At 38.0% G+C, this 15494-nt stretch overlaps 1 protein-coding gene across 2 annotated transcripts in view; it reads left to right on the top strand.

The window, feature by feature from the left end:
• LOC126271879 (GTPase HRas) overlaps positions 1-15494 on the top strand; it is a 67890-nt gene that overhangs the window by 10891 nt on the left and 41505 nt on the right. For both annotated transcript variants that reach the window (XM_049974231.1, XM_049974232.1), the window contains exon 2: positions 8394-8442. In XM_049974231.1, the coding sequence (XP_049830188.1) occupies positions 8394-8442 (49 nt within the window). The remainder of the gene's footprint in view (positions 1-8393; positions 8443-15494) is intronic.

Below are 15494 nucleotides of genomic sequence, written 5' to 3'. Positions count from 1 at the left end.
AGAAGTCTTCCGAAGTAAGAGTGATTTCAGGTGTACCGCAGGGGAGTGTCATAGGACCGTTGCTATTCACAATATACATAAATGACCTGGTGGATGACATCGGAAGTTCACTGAGGCTTTTTGCGGATGATGCTGTGGTGTATCGAGTGGTTGTAACAATAGAAAATTGTACTGAAATGCAGGAGGATCTGCAGCGAATTGACTCATGGTGCAGGGAATGGCAATTGAATCTCAATGTAGACAAGTGTAATGTGCTGTGAATACATAGAAAGATAGATTCCTTATCATTTAGCTACAAAATATCTGGTCAGCAACTGGAAGCAGTTAATTCCATAAATTACCTGGGAGTAGGCATTAGGAGTGATTTAAAATGGAATGATCATATAAAGTTGATCGTCGGTAAAGCAGATGCCAGACTGAGATTCGTTGGAAGAATCCTAAGGAAATGCAATCTGAAAACAAAGGAAGTAGGTTACAGTATGCTTATTTGCCCACTGCTTGAATACTGCTCAGCAGTGTGGGATCCGTACCAGATAGGGTTGATAGAAGAGATAGAGAAGATCCAACGGAGAGCAGTGTGCTTCGTTACAGGATCATTTAGTAATCACGAAAGCGTTATGGAGAAGATAAACTCCAGTGGAAGACTCTGCAGGAGAGACGCTCAGTAGCTCGGTACAGGCTTTTGTTAAAATTTCGAGAACATACCTTCACCGAAGAGTCAAGCAGTATATTGCTCCCTCCTATGTATATCTCGCGAAGAGACCATGAGGATAAAATCAGAGAGATTAGAGCCCACACAGAATCATACCGACAATCCTTCTTTCCACGAACAATACGAGACTGGAATAGAAGGGAGAACCGATAGAGGTACTCAGGGTACCCTGCGCCATACACCGTCAGGTGGCTTGCGGAGTATGGATGTAGATGTAGATGTAATGGACCAATATGCATTGACTAGAAATTCTTTTCATTACCATGTGATTTTAAAAGATGATAGATTATTCTTGTTTTGTTCAGACATATTTCATGCAAAATAAATCTTAAGTGACTGACAATTTGAAAACATTTTTGAAGCTGTGTGATGCTATTGGTCATAAGGTAAAAGTGTTTTGGTCAGTTTCGTCTTAAGTGTCCTGACACTCATGAGCAAAGTGGCGTTATTGAACAAGCAGTTCAACATATAGTTGAATTAGCTTGCTCAGTTAACATCTAGAAAGTTACCTAAGTCGTGTTTGGCTTATGCATATGTTACAGCTGTTTCTCTAGTAATCATATTGGGGAGTCAAAAGTTGAAGGTAAAACACCTTTTGAATTGTGGATTGACAAAATGTTAGACAGTTTCAGCTATTTATGCATTTTTGTATCAAAATGCTGTGTTTATTTGCCAAAGAAATTTTGTTTTAAAGTTTGATGACAAAGTTATATCTGGCCAGTGTGAAAGACAAAGATGAGTACAAAGTGTGAAATCACACAATGTTTATTTTCAACCAGAAAAACTATGTATAACTGGAAATTCAATTGAGCTGGAATTTAATTGCATACCTGAAGAAATAGGAGAGAGAAGTGAATCTACTGTTGATCAGATTGAGACTAGTGATCAAGAATATTAGAATGAGTTACTAACTTGATGCTCAGTTCATTAAATTGAGTGATTACAAATTAGGATATCAGTCTCAAGAAGCAAATTCATTGGTTTGCCTGAGAAAAGCAGCCCATGAAGACCTTGCACCAACAAACTTCAATGAAGCTATGAAAAGTAGTAATTCCAGTTAATGGTTTAATGCAATGAAAGAAGAAATGAAGGCATTTGAAGAAAATGGTATGTGGGACATGTTAGAGCTGCCTGAAGGAAAACTTGTTATCGATAATTGATGGGTACTTACTATGGAATATAGACCTGATGGATCGATTGATCGATATGTGCTTGCTTGGTTGTGCACGGTATCTCTCTACATTCCAGCCTTGATTATGATGAAACTTTTAGTTCGGTTGCTCGTTATGATGCTATTCGTGGTGTAATAAAGATTGCAGCAGAAGAAAATTTGAAACTTGGTCAATTCGATGTGAGAACTGGATTTTTGTATGGTTACTTGGATACAGAAATATACATGACTCAACCAGAAGGTTTCAATGACGTGTCAGATATGGAGTCAAGCAATCACTTTGTTGCTGGAATAATAAGTTTCATTCATTCATGAAAAAAAAATGCTGTATTAGTTCTGTAGCAGATCCTTGCCTTTACATTCAAGAAAGCAAAATAGAGACATTGCTGATTGCTATTTATGTTGATGATGGACCTATGAGGAACAGCTCCAAGCACAGTGAATTCCTTTTTAGATATGTTAAAGTCAGAATTCAAAAAACAGTTGGATCTTTAGAGTCATTTTTAGACATGCAAATAGAATAATGAGTATCTGCCTTGTTTATTTCACAGTCAGCATACACAGAGAATATTCTAGACTGTTTTAGCATGGCTGATTTGAAACCATTGAAGACTCCCTGTGATAATGAACAATTTTACATTGAATATAGCATCACTGTCGATAGCAGCATTCCTTACTAACCCCAGTGCTTCTGATAGGAGCACTGTTAAATGCATTTTCAGATATCTTCGTGGTACATCAGACTTGGGTCTCTTCTATACTTCATCTGGTGGTAAACTTTGTGCCTGTGCTGATGCTGACTTTGCTGGGAACACTAAAACAAGATGATCTACAAATGGTTTTGTTTCAATGATCAGTGACACAGCTGTATCATAGACATTTCAACTGCAGAAATCAGTTGCACTGTCCACCACTGAAGCGGAGTTCATTGCTGCAAGGGAAGGAGCCATGGAATTAGTAGTGTCATTAAAGTCTTTAAAATCAAAAATTTTTAGAGCAACATGTACCTAGATAGGACTACATAACTAAAGTGTTTTGACATCTTATTTGTTATTTAAAAGTTCTGTGCACCACATTTTGATTTAGTGGTAAGTTTTAAAGCAGTTAAATCAGAACTGTGTGTTTCCTGTCCTCTCCCGCAGTTGGTTTTGTGTTGTGTGAAATTCTTTACTCTTAAGAATTTCTTTAGCATGCTTTTACTCTATGAAATTTTGTTGCTATGTATCATCTTTTCAACTATTAAAGAGAGAAGACCACTGTTCCTAAAAGTGTTGTGTTCTTGCTATAAAATATATCCTAAGTTCACCACAAAGTGCTCCTCTCCCCCCTCCCTTCTCCCATTCTGGAGAAGATTGTTCACATCTTCATCACTGAGTAAATGCTAATGCATTCTGTGTTCCTTAGGCCATCTCTCTCTCTCTCTCTCTCTCTCTCTCTCTCTCTCTCTCTCTCTCTCTCTCTCTCTCTCTCTCTCTCTCTCTCTCTGACTGTGTGTGTGTGTGTGTGTGTTGGGCCCAGTCTTCTAAAAAGTAATACAGTAACTTTTGATTAATGAAACTAGGACAGATTTAATGATATTTAATTTATTAATTATGAATAAATGGTTGTCTTTTGATTGTTAATGGTTACTACTATGTAGGACAGATAATTTATTTTTAAAATAGGCAGAACAAAGAAATAAAGAACAGCTAATGCATGTAGCAACAACAGTTCACCTAGCTTCATTCTCAAAATATGGCTAACCTCCTTGGGTCAAGTAACGTTAATGGGGACTGATATTCTTCAAATTCTCAGTTTTGTTTTGTCGGATGTAATCACTAACCAAAATGCAGATAAACGCTCTGAAGCTGTAAGGAGGACAGATACCTGTCTGAGTGTCTTCAGTGAAGTATTGGATCCGTCAAACAAATGTATGACAAAAAAAATAGTGAATTAAAATACATGCATTTGATCTCTTGGCCAAGAAGTGAAACTGGGAGGAGGTTGGTGATGGCAGTTTAGAAATGGGCAGTGAAATAGAGTATGCACACCAGCAAGGTAGTTTAACATATGGGACCACTGTGAATTTGAAGTATGATGCATAAATGACAATTATAGTCATATGAAGTCTTCACTTCAAGGCAGATACTAAGGAAATTGGTGGTGGTGGTAGTAGTAGTAGTAGTAGTAGTAGTAGTAGTAGTAGTAGTAGTAGTAATTAGGTCATTCCCTGTAACATAAATCTTCTGAACAAGGAAACTATAGTCCAGTCATGACAAACAAATAAATGCTTAAGCCAATTGCAGCTGGTCTCAGAATAAAGTTCCTGTAAAAAATTTAATCTTTATCAGGAGGTGCTAGGTCACAAAGAGGATGGCACTTTTATCCACATAAAAATGTGGAAATAAAAAATATCCTGGGACACTAAGGAGATTCTTAGTTAATGGAAAACCACATTGATTTGCTCTCTGCACAAAATGTGTGCTAAAACAAGTTGGCAAATACTGTCACATTTCTTTCCTTCCAGATGCTTCCATATTACTCTCCAGATCAGTTCAGACTGGGTTTGTGGAACAATTGAATTACCAAGTTGGTGACTACCAAATAAGATTTAGGAAAATAATATCTTGTATACTTGGGATTAAGAATACCATCTCAAATAGTTTTATGAACCCCATGGATTTGAAAAGAAGCCTATGATTTTGTTTACAGGGAGAAATGTTGCTAAAAAATATGACGAAGTAAGGGGAAAGGATGTCAAAAAACAGAGATAATCAAATCAAAATATGCACATGAAAAAGATAAAATTCATAAGAGTAGTCTTTTGAATAATTGGAAATTACAAGTGGGATCATACTGAGTAATTGATTGTTACAATTTTAGTTCTGTTCAGGTGCATATTGGAGCATGTAATCTGTGAATTGAAAACAAACTTAGCAGGAACGGATTGCTTGCCAAGCGTATGTTGGAGGGGCAAAGAATGGCCATGAGATTGTTTGGCCCTTATCATTGTTCTGACTCTGCAGTAGAAAATGGGAAACAGAAGAAGGTCTATGCCATATTTCATTAAAGAAATTCTTGATTATCAGCAGAATGATGCCAGCCCATATAGGGTTTTGGTGGTATTGAGAGAGATGATTACTGTAAATATCTTGGATACTTTGCTGTTGGAAAACTAATGAAAGAGAAGTCAATTTCATTAAACAAGACAGCAGTTCGTCTTTGTACTCCATAAAACCCTTGCATGAAGAATGTCAGCGTATGGGAAGTTACACTACAGTACACGTAATAAAAGAAAATCTGTAAAGAAGAGCAAAAGAATATGATCTGAAAACGAGCAACTGACGAAATTAATCTGAAAATGAATGATTAACTGAGACAAGAGTAACAAAACAGGTTTTCAAAATTCTGGACGGCAGGTGTAAGTTTCTTTCAGATGGCTTCGACAAGTTAGAACAAACTTTGGTGAGATTGTGTTACAATGAAGGCACATTTCAAACCAGTGTGTGCATGGGGCAGAGGGATAGAAGTGCTGGAATTGTGGGTAGCAAATGAGTGAACAACGTATTAGTGATTTCTGTTTTGATTTCACATATTACTTCAGTGTCCTTTAACTCCATGTGTCACTTGTTTTTCATTTTAAAAATGTTATGGCTGCTGTAGATGAAGGAGATGGGGTAAACTTGCTGTTTTGCCTGTGGGCCACTCTCAGATTTTCCAAGGAAAAATGTGCACATAGTACATGCAAATACTTATTCTGTAGTGACAAGACAACCAGAACCTTAACAGTGAATGAATGAGCACACACAACTCATACTGTTGTAGCGCACTAGCCAAGCAAAGTGGCATAATAATAAGACACTGGGCTCTCATTTAGAAGGATGGCTGTTCAACTTCTCAGCGATCCAGATTTAGTATTTTCCCTTAATCATTCATGGCCAATACTGGGATGGTTCTTTTCAAAAGCACATGACCAATTTCCTTCCCCAATCTTTGTCCCAGTCTCTAATGACCTTGTTGTCAATAAGGCGTCAGAACATGATCTTCTTTTTTCTTTTGTTATGAAGGATTTTCTCTAGTGGTTTTCTTTTGAAACACATGGTTCATTTGTATATTTCTTTGTAGTACTACATGTGCATGGTGTATGATTTTCTCGTCCAATATATCAATATATGCCTGACTTTACCAGTAAAAACAAAGAAAGTATTTATTTCAGGGAGGGATGGGGAGGGCGGGAAGGGAGAGGGGGGGAATATAATTTTTGAATGTATAAAATTATCTGTGTTGAAGCTGTACCACATTTTAATAACTCAAATTGGATGGATAAAAAATACCAAGTGGCAGCAGCAGAAAATGCATACAGAAGTTAAGAACATGTACAAGCCAGTGGCTCCTGGCAAAAGGATTGAAGGGGAAGGAAGAGGGATGTAGGGAAAGGACTGGTGAGGTTTAGGAAATGGTGAATGTTACGGAAAAGTTGCCCAAAACCCCAAGTCAGGAGAGAGGTGCTGAATAGATTAGGATGAGAGATGTGGATCTGACCGCTGCTTGGCGAGTAGATAAAACTAACCAATTATATTTTCAAAAATTATTTTTGTTGACATTTTCTTCTGGTTCATTAATATATGATTGAATTTTTTGTACCTTGTATTTGTCTTCCTATTCCATTCTTAGGACGAATGATGTGTATATACTTTTGTGTGGCTGCTGTTAATGTGTATCTTTTTATCCTGGTCCTCTTGGGAGTGTATGTAAGGGACTGTGTAACTACTTGAATCCTCACTGACAAACATTTTTTATAATTCGAATTGGTTGACTTGTACACATCTTAATTAATGAAGGGAAGTTGTGGATACATTATTTATTTAATTCCAATTAAATAAAGAATAAATTAACAACTGGAGCAGGCTTTTATTGAGTATACAATTGTGCAACAATACTCTAAAACATGGAAAAACTAATAATTCCGTTTGATGTCTACCAGATAGAATTTTTCAGCTTTTCGGTGCCACAGAATGTCTGACTTGTGAAAAGTTATACTGTCGTCATTTGAATATGCTCATAGTACACAAGCATGAGGCCATGGGTGTAGGGGAGGCACTTCTTTTTATTTTACATGGGAAGGGTAACATCTACCAAAAGAATAGCAGTAGTGGTGGTTCGCGGGCATGGTATGTTGCCATCAGAATGATGATCAGTCACCAGGAAATAACAAATTGAGCTCAGAAAAATCAAATAGTTTGTTTTTCTAAAGGTTCAGCTATCACATTATGTAAGACTTGTAACTCCAAGTGTCAAAGTAGACTTAAGTGTTGGAGAAGAAAATAGGTATTAGTGTGTGGCGACTTCCTCAGTAGGTTTCAGTTTAATTTGTTACAAGTAAAGTGACTCTGACAAAGTCTCCGCTAAGAGTTTGAAAGCTCTTGACACTTGCTTTTTGTGAAACAACTTTTCATACAGATTCATAATTTCTGTGTAAATGGATTTATGGTTTCTATTTAGACATTGAGTGGGAATGGGTTAAATGGTTGAATTTTTTTTTATTATAGGCAGTGAAATAATAATAGGTCAACTCTTAGGATATGTGTTAAGATTATTTATCATCACAGTGGTGATCCTTGCAACTGCTAAAGGCATCTACCGCAGTGAGAGGCAAGCATCCTAATCATAGGTGTATTTATGTTGCATCCAAGTTTGACTGACAGCCTCAGAAGGCGATGACAGCTTAAGTCAGAAAATTGTTGTGAATCATGTCTGTATTCATCCTCAGTACAGATCTCACACTTTAAAAAATAAATTTTTCTTCAACACTTAATTCTCCTATGACACTAGAGATTATGAATCTGGTAGTGTTGAAAGTGAGAAAGCAAGCATACACATTAAGAAGTGTAACAATGTTGTGTAATAAATGTTACTTAGTTACTGAGGACGGCTGAAACTTCCAACAACATTTTTTTTTAAACTTTGGGCCACTCCATTTCAAGTGACTTAAAGATCCCTGCTCTACCCTCTCCAATTCTCATGAAATTTTTGCAGGGTTTTCATATAGGTCTTAAATGAAGTTGTGTCAAATTACAGCTTGATATGGTGGGACCACTAGCTGTGCCTTTGTAAAGGCCAGTTTTTCAATGTCTGAGAGGTGTAAATCATGAAGTTTACTTTACTGTTGCTCATGATCTAAGGTAGGAGACGAGGTACTGGCAGAAGTAAGGCTGTGAGGATGGGGCGTGAGTCGTGCTTGGGTAGCTCAGTTGGTAGAGCACTTGCCCGCGAAAGGCAAAGGTCCTGAGTTCGAGTCTCGGTCCGGCACACAGTTTTAATCTGACAGGAAGTTTCAATTTCTTCATAACTGAAGGTGGTTGAGATGCAGCCTTGTCTAATTTAGGCCAGTTGACATGGTATGATCCTTATGTACAAATGACTAGCATTTAAATTTAATATTGTCACAATGTTGAGGAACACAGTTTCAAATTTTGTAGCTACATTATATTAAAATTACTAATGGTCTAATACCAATCTTTTTTTCGGCAGCTGGAGGTGTTGGGAAGAGTGCCTTGACAATTCAACTTATCCAGAATCAGTAAGTACACTTTATAAGGAAGATAAGATTAGTGTGTGTCCCTCCTTCTCCACCTCCCCCCACCCCCCTCTCACTCTCTATCTCTCTATCTATCTATCTATCTATCTATCTATCTATCTATCTATCTATCTATCTATCTATCCCCCTCCCCCACTCTTCCAGGTGGTAAAACTTCATGCTTATGATGATACTCAGTATTGGTATTGGGAAACATTGGAAATGTGAGTTGCAAAAGGTTTAAACTTTCTGTGTATACTTACGAAGGTTGCCCATAAAGTAAGGTCTTCAAGGGACGCAGTGATATAGCTCAAATCTGAAAACAACGGCATTTTCCTTGCTTCCCAAACCACTATTCTCGCCAGTCCCATCTCTCTGTGATGCTCGTTCTTGGCGTAGCGGCCGTTACGCACGGGAGGGAAAATTGACTCTCCCACCAAGAGTGAATTGCATTCTGTGATTAGATTTCTGTGGTTTAAGAGGTAAACCCCTACTGTAATCCATCGCCAGCTGATCAACGTGTATGGATGTCAAAAATATGCATAAGTGGTGTAGGGAGTTCGCAGATGGCCATACAAACATGCACAACGAGGCCAGCTGTGGACATCCATCAGTTTCAGACGAGACAGGGACGAAAGTTTTGCTTGTGGATTGGCGTGTGACTGTGTGAGAGACTGTCGAACTGATAAGGGTGTCTCTAAGATTACTCTGGACAAGATCTTGATGGACATTTTGAAGTATCACAAGGTGTATGCCAGGTAGTGCCGCGGATGCTCACTGCACACAAAAAGGAGTGCATCGATAGTGCCTGCAAGTTTCTGTGCCATTACAGCACAGGGGGTGAAGAATTTCTGGATTCAGTTGTACAGAGGATGAGACTTCGGTCCATTACTTCACACCAGAGACTAAGGAACAATCGGAACAATAGCGGCATTCTGGTTCTCCAAATGTCAAGAAGTTCAAAACAAACGCCGTCAGTGGCAAAGGTGATGGCTTTGGTATTCTGGCATAGGAAAGACTGGACAGCTATCTGGAAAGAGATCTGTGAGACACTAACAAAGCTATGTCGGGCTGTAAAGAGCAAAAGTCGTCTGACAGAGAGAGTTCTTTTGCCCCATGACAATGCCGGCCCTCACGTCGCCAGCACCACGACAGGGCTCATCACCAAATTCAGGTGGGAAATCAATGACCATCCTCCATATGGCCATGAATTGGCTCCCAGTGACTATTTGATCCTCAGCTTGAAACATCACTTTTTTTGGGGGGGGGGGGGGGTGAAATTCTCAAGCGACAAAGAGCTGAAGGCAACTGTCCACTCCTTCCAGCATGATTTGGCAGGGAGTAGTACAACGCGAATATGAAAAAGCTTCTGGGGCGTCTCCAAAAATGCATCAGTTGTGACAGGAATTATGCTGAAAAATAGTTAAAGGTCCAAGCTTTGAGAATCTGTAATTGGTTTTGCAATAAAATAATGTTTACTATGTGAAAAAGCATTGGAGATCTTAATTTATGGACAACCCGCATAAAGTGATATGTGATATGCATAACACCATGAAATGCACACCATTTTGTTCCGAACATTCTCTCCTGTAGTTAAAGCCCAAAAATGATAGCCTAAAACTAATTCTAGTAAGAGAAAATGGCTACCAAACTTCTAAATCACAATTGAATAAAATATGGTTTTCAAGGCTTAAAATTACAATGGAGGAAAAAAAAAACCACAGCTAATTTTCTTAACACTATTAGATATGATACACAATATAACACTGACAGTGTACCCATCAAAATAAATATCCTTAATTTTAAAAAAAAATTAAGGACATGATTTTTTAACTTTGGGGCTTATTATCTTTTGTGAGGACAAGTAAAAAAAAAATCGCATATCTTCCATCTATGTGTTAGTTGTTGTTGTTGGGGTCTTCAGTCGTGAGACTGGTTTGATGCAGCTGTCCATGCTACTCTATCCTGTGCAAGCTTCTTCATCTCCCAGTAGCTACTGCAACCTACATCCTTCTGAATCTGCTTGGTGTATTCATCTCTTGGTCTCCCTCTATGATTTTTACCATCCACACTGCCCTCCAATGCTAAATTTGTGATCCCTTGATGCCCCCGAACATGTCCTACCAATCGATCCCTTTTTCTAGTCAAGTTTTGCCACAAACTTCTCTGCTCCCCAATCCTATTCAATGTGTCCTCATTAGTTATGTGATCTACCCATCTAATCTTCAGCATTCTTCTGTAGCACCAAATTTTGAAAGCTTCTATTCTTTTTTTGTCCAAACTCTTTATCGTCAAAGTTTCACTTCCATACATGGCTACACTCCATACAAATACTTTCAGAAATGACTTCCTGACACTTAAATCTATACTCGATGTTAACAAATTTCCTTTCTTCAGAAACGCTTTCCTTGCCATTGCCAGTCTACATTTTATATACTCTCTACTTCAACCATAGTCAGTTATTTTGCTCCCCAAATAGAAAAACTCCTTTACTACTTTAAGTGTCTCATTTCCTAATCTAATTCCCTCAGCATCTCCCGACTTAATTCGACTACATTCCATTATCCTCGTTTTGCTTTTGTTGATGTTAATCTTATATCCTCCTTTCAAGACGCTATACATTCCGTTCAACTGCTCTTCCAAGTCCTTTGCTATCTCTGGCAGAATCACAATGTCATCGGCGAACCTCAAAGTTTTTATTTCTTCTCCATGGATTTTAATACCTACTCTGTATTTTTCTTTTGTTTCCTTTACTGCTTGCTCAATACACCGATTGAAAACATTGGGGACAGACTACAACCCTGTCTCACTCCCTTCCCAACCACTGCTTCCCTTTCATGCCCCTCGAATCTTATGACTGCCATTTGGTTTCTGTACAAATTGTAAATAGCCTTCCGTTCCCTGTATTTTACCCCTGCCACCTTCACAATCTGAAAGAGAGTATTCCAGTCAACATTGTCAAAAGCTTTCTCTAAGTCTACAAATGCTAGACATGTAGATTTGCCTTTCCTTAATCTAGCTTCCAAGATAAGTCGTAGGGTCAGTATTGCCTCACGTGTTCCAATATTTCTACAGAATCCAAACTGATCTTCCCCGAGGTCGGCTTCTACCAGTTTTTCCATTCGTCTGTAAAGAATTTGCATTAGTATTTTGCAGCTGTGACTTATTAAACTGATAGTTCGGTAATTTTCACATCTGTCAACACCTGCTTTCTTTGGGATTGGAATTATTATATTCTTCTTGAAGTCTGAGGGTATTTCACCTGTCTCATACATCTTGCTCACCAGATGGTAGAGTTTTGTCATGACTGGCTCTCCCAAGGCTGTCAGTAGTTCTAATGGAATGTTATCTACTCCCGGGGCCTTGTTTCGACTCAGGTCTTTCAGTGCTCTGTCAAACTCCTCCCGCAGTATCGTATCTCCTATTTCATCTTCATCCTCTTCCATTTCCACAATATTGTCCTCAAATACATCGCCCTTGTATAGACCCTCTATATACTCCTTCCACCTTTTTGCTTTCCCTTCTTTGCTTAAAACTGGGTTTCCATCTGAGCTCTTGATATTCGTATAAGTGGTTCTCTTTTCTCCAAAGGTCTCTTTAATTTTCCTGTAGGCAGTATCTATCTTACCCCTAGTGAGATAAGCTTCTACAATCTTACATTTGTCCTCTAGCCATCCCTGCTTAGCCATTTTGCACTTCCTGTCGATCTCATTTTTGAGACGTTTGTATTCCTTTTTGCCTGCTTCATTCACTGCATTTTTATATTTTCTCCTTTCATCAATTAAATTAAATATTTCTTCTGTTACCCAAGAATTTCTGCTGGCCCTTGTCTTTTTACCTACTTGATCCTCTGCTGCCTTCACTACTTCATCCCTCAAAGCTACCCATTCTTCTTCTACTGTATTTCTTTCCCCCATTCCTGTCAATTGCTCCCTTTGCTCTCCCTGAAACTCTGTACAACCTGTGGTTTAGTCAGTTTATCCAGGTCCCATGTCCTTAAATGCCCACCTTTTTGCAGTTTCTTCAGTTTTAATCTACAGTTCCTAACCAGTAGATTGTGGTCAGAGACCACATCTGCCCCTGGAAATCTCTTACAATTTAAAAGCTGGTTCCTAAAGCTCTGTCTTACCATTATATAATCTATCTGATACCTTCTAGTATATCCAGGATTCTACCATGTATACAACCTTCTTTTATGATTCTTGAACCAAGTGTTAGCTTTGATTAAGTTACGCTCTGTGCAAAATTCTACCAGACGGCTTCCTCTTACATTTCTTACCCCCAACCCATATTCACCTACTACATTTCCTTCACTCCCTTTTCCTCCTACCGAATTCCAGTCACCCATGACTATTAAATTTTCATCACCCTTCACTATCTGAATGATTTCTTTTATTTCATCATACATTTCTTGAATTTCTTCGTCATCTGCAGAGCTAGTTGGCATATAAACTTGTACTACTGTAGTAGGTGTGGGCTTCATGTCTATCTTGGCCACAATAATGCGTTCACTATGCTGTATGTAGTAGCTTACCCGCATTCCTATTTTTTTTATTCATTATTAAACCTACTCCTGCATTACACCTATGTGACTTTGTATTTATAACCCTGTATTCGCCTGACCAAAAGTCTTGTTCCTCCTGCCACCGAACTTCACCAATTCCCACTATATCTAACTTTAACCTATCCATTTTCCTTTTTAAATTTTCTAACCTACCTGCCCGATTAAGGGATCTGACATTCCACACTCCAATCCGTAGAACGCAGTACCAGCACAGCAAGGCCGTTTTGGTTAGTGTTACATGGCCAGATCAGTGAATCATCAAGACTGTTGCCCCTGCAACTACTGAAAATGTTGCTGCCCCTCTTCAGGAACCACACGTTTGTCTGGCCTCTCAACAGATATCCCTCCATTGTGGTTGCACCTACAGTACGGCTATCTATATCGCTGAGGCACGCAAGTCTCCTCACCAACGGCAAGGTCCATGGTTCATTGGGGGGGGATGTTTGTTAGTAAACTACACTAAACATTTCACTATTGTTATTTGATGTTGAGCCATGTTTTTTGAAAGTTACATTAATAATGGGAATCTGACCATAAAGCAACCTTGAGCACATTACATTACATTAATACTGTTTGTCACTGTAATTAAGTTATAGCAATTATAGCCATACTTTCACAAGTCTGCCTAAAGTAGGGCGTTAATTTAATATAGTTATTAATGACAATATATTGTGTTTTTCAATTTAAAAATTTCTATGCTGTACCTTTTTATTTTATAAGTTTTAATTGCCATTTAGGAGCAAACTTATTTCTTATGAGAGTTTTCCTGAGATATGATGTGATCTTCCTTTTGTTGTGGTAATTTTAAGAACCATTATTTTTCTTAAAATATCTGAAACAGGAATTCAAACTGTGCCATTAGCCGACTTCTTAAAAGATATGCAATGTTCTGCTGAATAGTAAAAGTACACTTGAACATTATGTTCCAAGTTTATTTGTTCTGCCTGAGCTAACCACCACTGTCCATCATAAATATATGCAACTGTGTAATTAGCTTCTAAAGTTAAGGGAACAATTTTCATTATGCAGTGATCCTCATAGTTTTCAGTTTTAGAAGTGTCTTATTGTGTTTTCTCAAACAGTGTGAAATTTGTGGGAATTTCTTGTGCGTTTGATCTTCAAACAGTTTTCAAATTTGGTTTTAATTTTCTCAGTGAGAGTAAAAAGTTATGTTTTTCTGACAAGGAAATATATAATATCTTTGATATTTGCTTTTCAGTAGGTGTACATGTGGTCAGTATTCAGCATTTGATCTGATGTTATTCTTTGTAAACTGGCTTTTCTTACTTCACTCTAGGTTGTGCCAGCCACTCCATCACATCATTTTTTGTATAGCAAGAAGCAAAGAAGTACCATTTGGCCTGTAATTGAAAATTTGTGTTGTGGTTACAGACATTTGTAAAATTTTTCTTATTGTTATATTGGCCAGCACTTTCATCTGAAAAGTAAATTACCTTCTCAACTTTAGGGAAGTTTTCTTTAATATACCTTTAATTTCCATTGGGACTGAAAGGCATGTACTAATGTTGTGTTGTGCTGTAAATAGTCACTTAACATACAGATTGAGAGACGGGTGAATTTGCAATCCTCATTCTTAAAATATAATACAAATGGATGAACAGTTGCCTGGTCATTGGCCCAATGATGTGAATTGCAGCTTGTACAATATATGTAAAATTTTCTGTGAAGTCAACCAAGATTACACATTCAGTTCCAGAAAGTGTCTCTTTCTTTTCTCTAAAGAACTGTCCTCGAATTTTTTAAACAAAGTAATGACTTTTTGTAAGTGTGACCATTTCAGCACTGTCTGTAGTGGCCCATTGCTTATCTCTACACTGTCTGGAAGTTCCTCAGTTGAATTGTTTAACATTTCAAGTAGGGTTTATTTTCCAGGATGACTTTTACATAAGCCCATCAAACAGTCATAGTTGTTAATGTCGCACACCAGCAAATCAAGTAACTCTTTATAGTTAACATTGAGTTTCGCGATCATCAATTGTGATGTTCTGATGATCCAATCAAAATGCAGCATCGATGGTGTAGTTCACAAAATTTGGATCTACGTATTTGACATTTGGCATAAAATGTTCTAAAAGCCAAGTAAAGTTCATTTAAATTGCAAACTACTAAGTACTTCTGTTACACTACTTTGTTTCCATCAATAACCACTACAGTGTACTGTTTTTCACCTGCACACATACTTCTGTTTTCATCACTTTCAAAGAATTGTTTAACTTCCTCTACAGTATTTTCACTGACACCTACACCTTTCTATTTCCCTGATGTGAACTAAATACTTTGTTCTTTCATTAAATTTTGAGTAAGTCTGATCAGACAACGGATCTGTTGTACAACTTCATCCTCAGGAATGTAGCCATGATCCTGACTGTCACTATCAGTCATGACTTTTGCTTTTGGATTCAAAACACAGAATTTTGCCCCCCCCCCCCCCTCCCACCTCCCAAGAGCTCAGCATTTGTTTACTGGGTAC

The sequence above is a fragment of the Schistocerca gregaria genome, chromosome 5 (assembly GCF_023897955.1).
Source record: "Schistocerca gregaria isolate iqSchGreg1 chromosome 5, iqSchGreg1.2, whole genome shotgun sequence".
Classification (NCBI taxonomy): domain Eukaryota; kingdom Metazoa; phylum Arthropoda; class Insecta; order Orthoptera; family Acrididae; genus Schistocerca; species Schistocerca gregaria.
The sequence above is the reverse complement of the archived record's forward strand: the minus strand, read 5'-3'. Positions and strand labels throughout refer to the sequence as shown.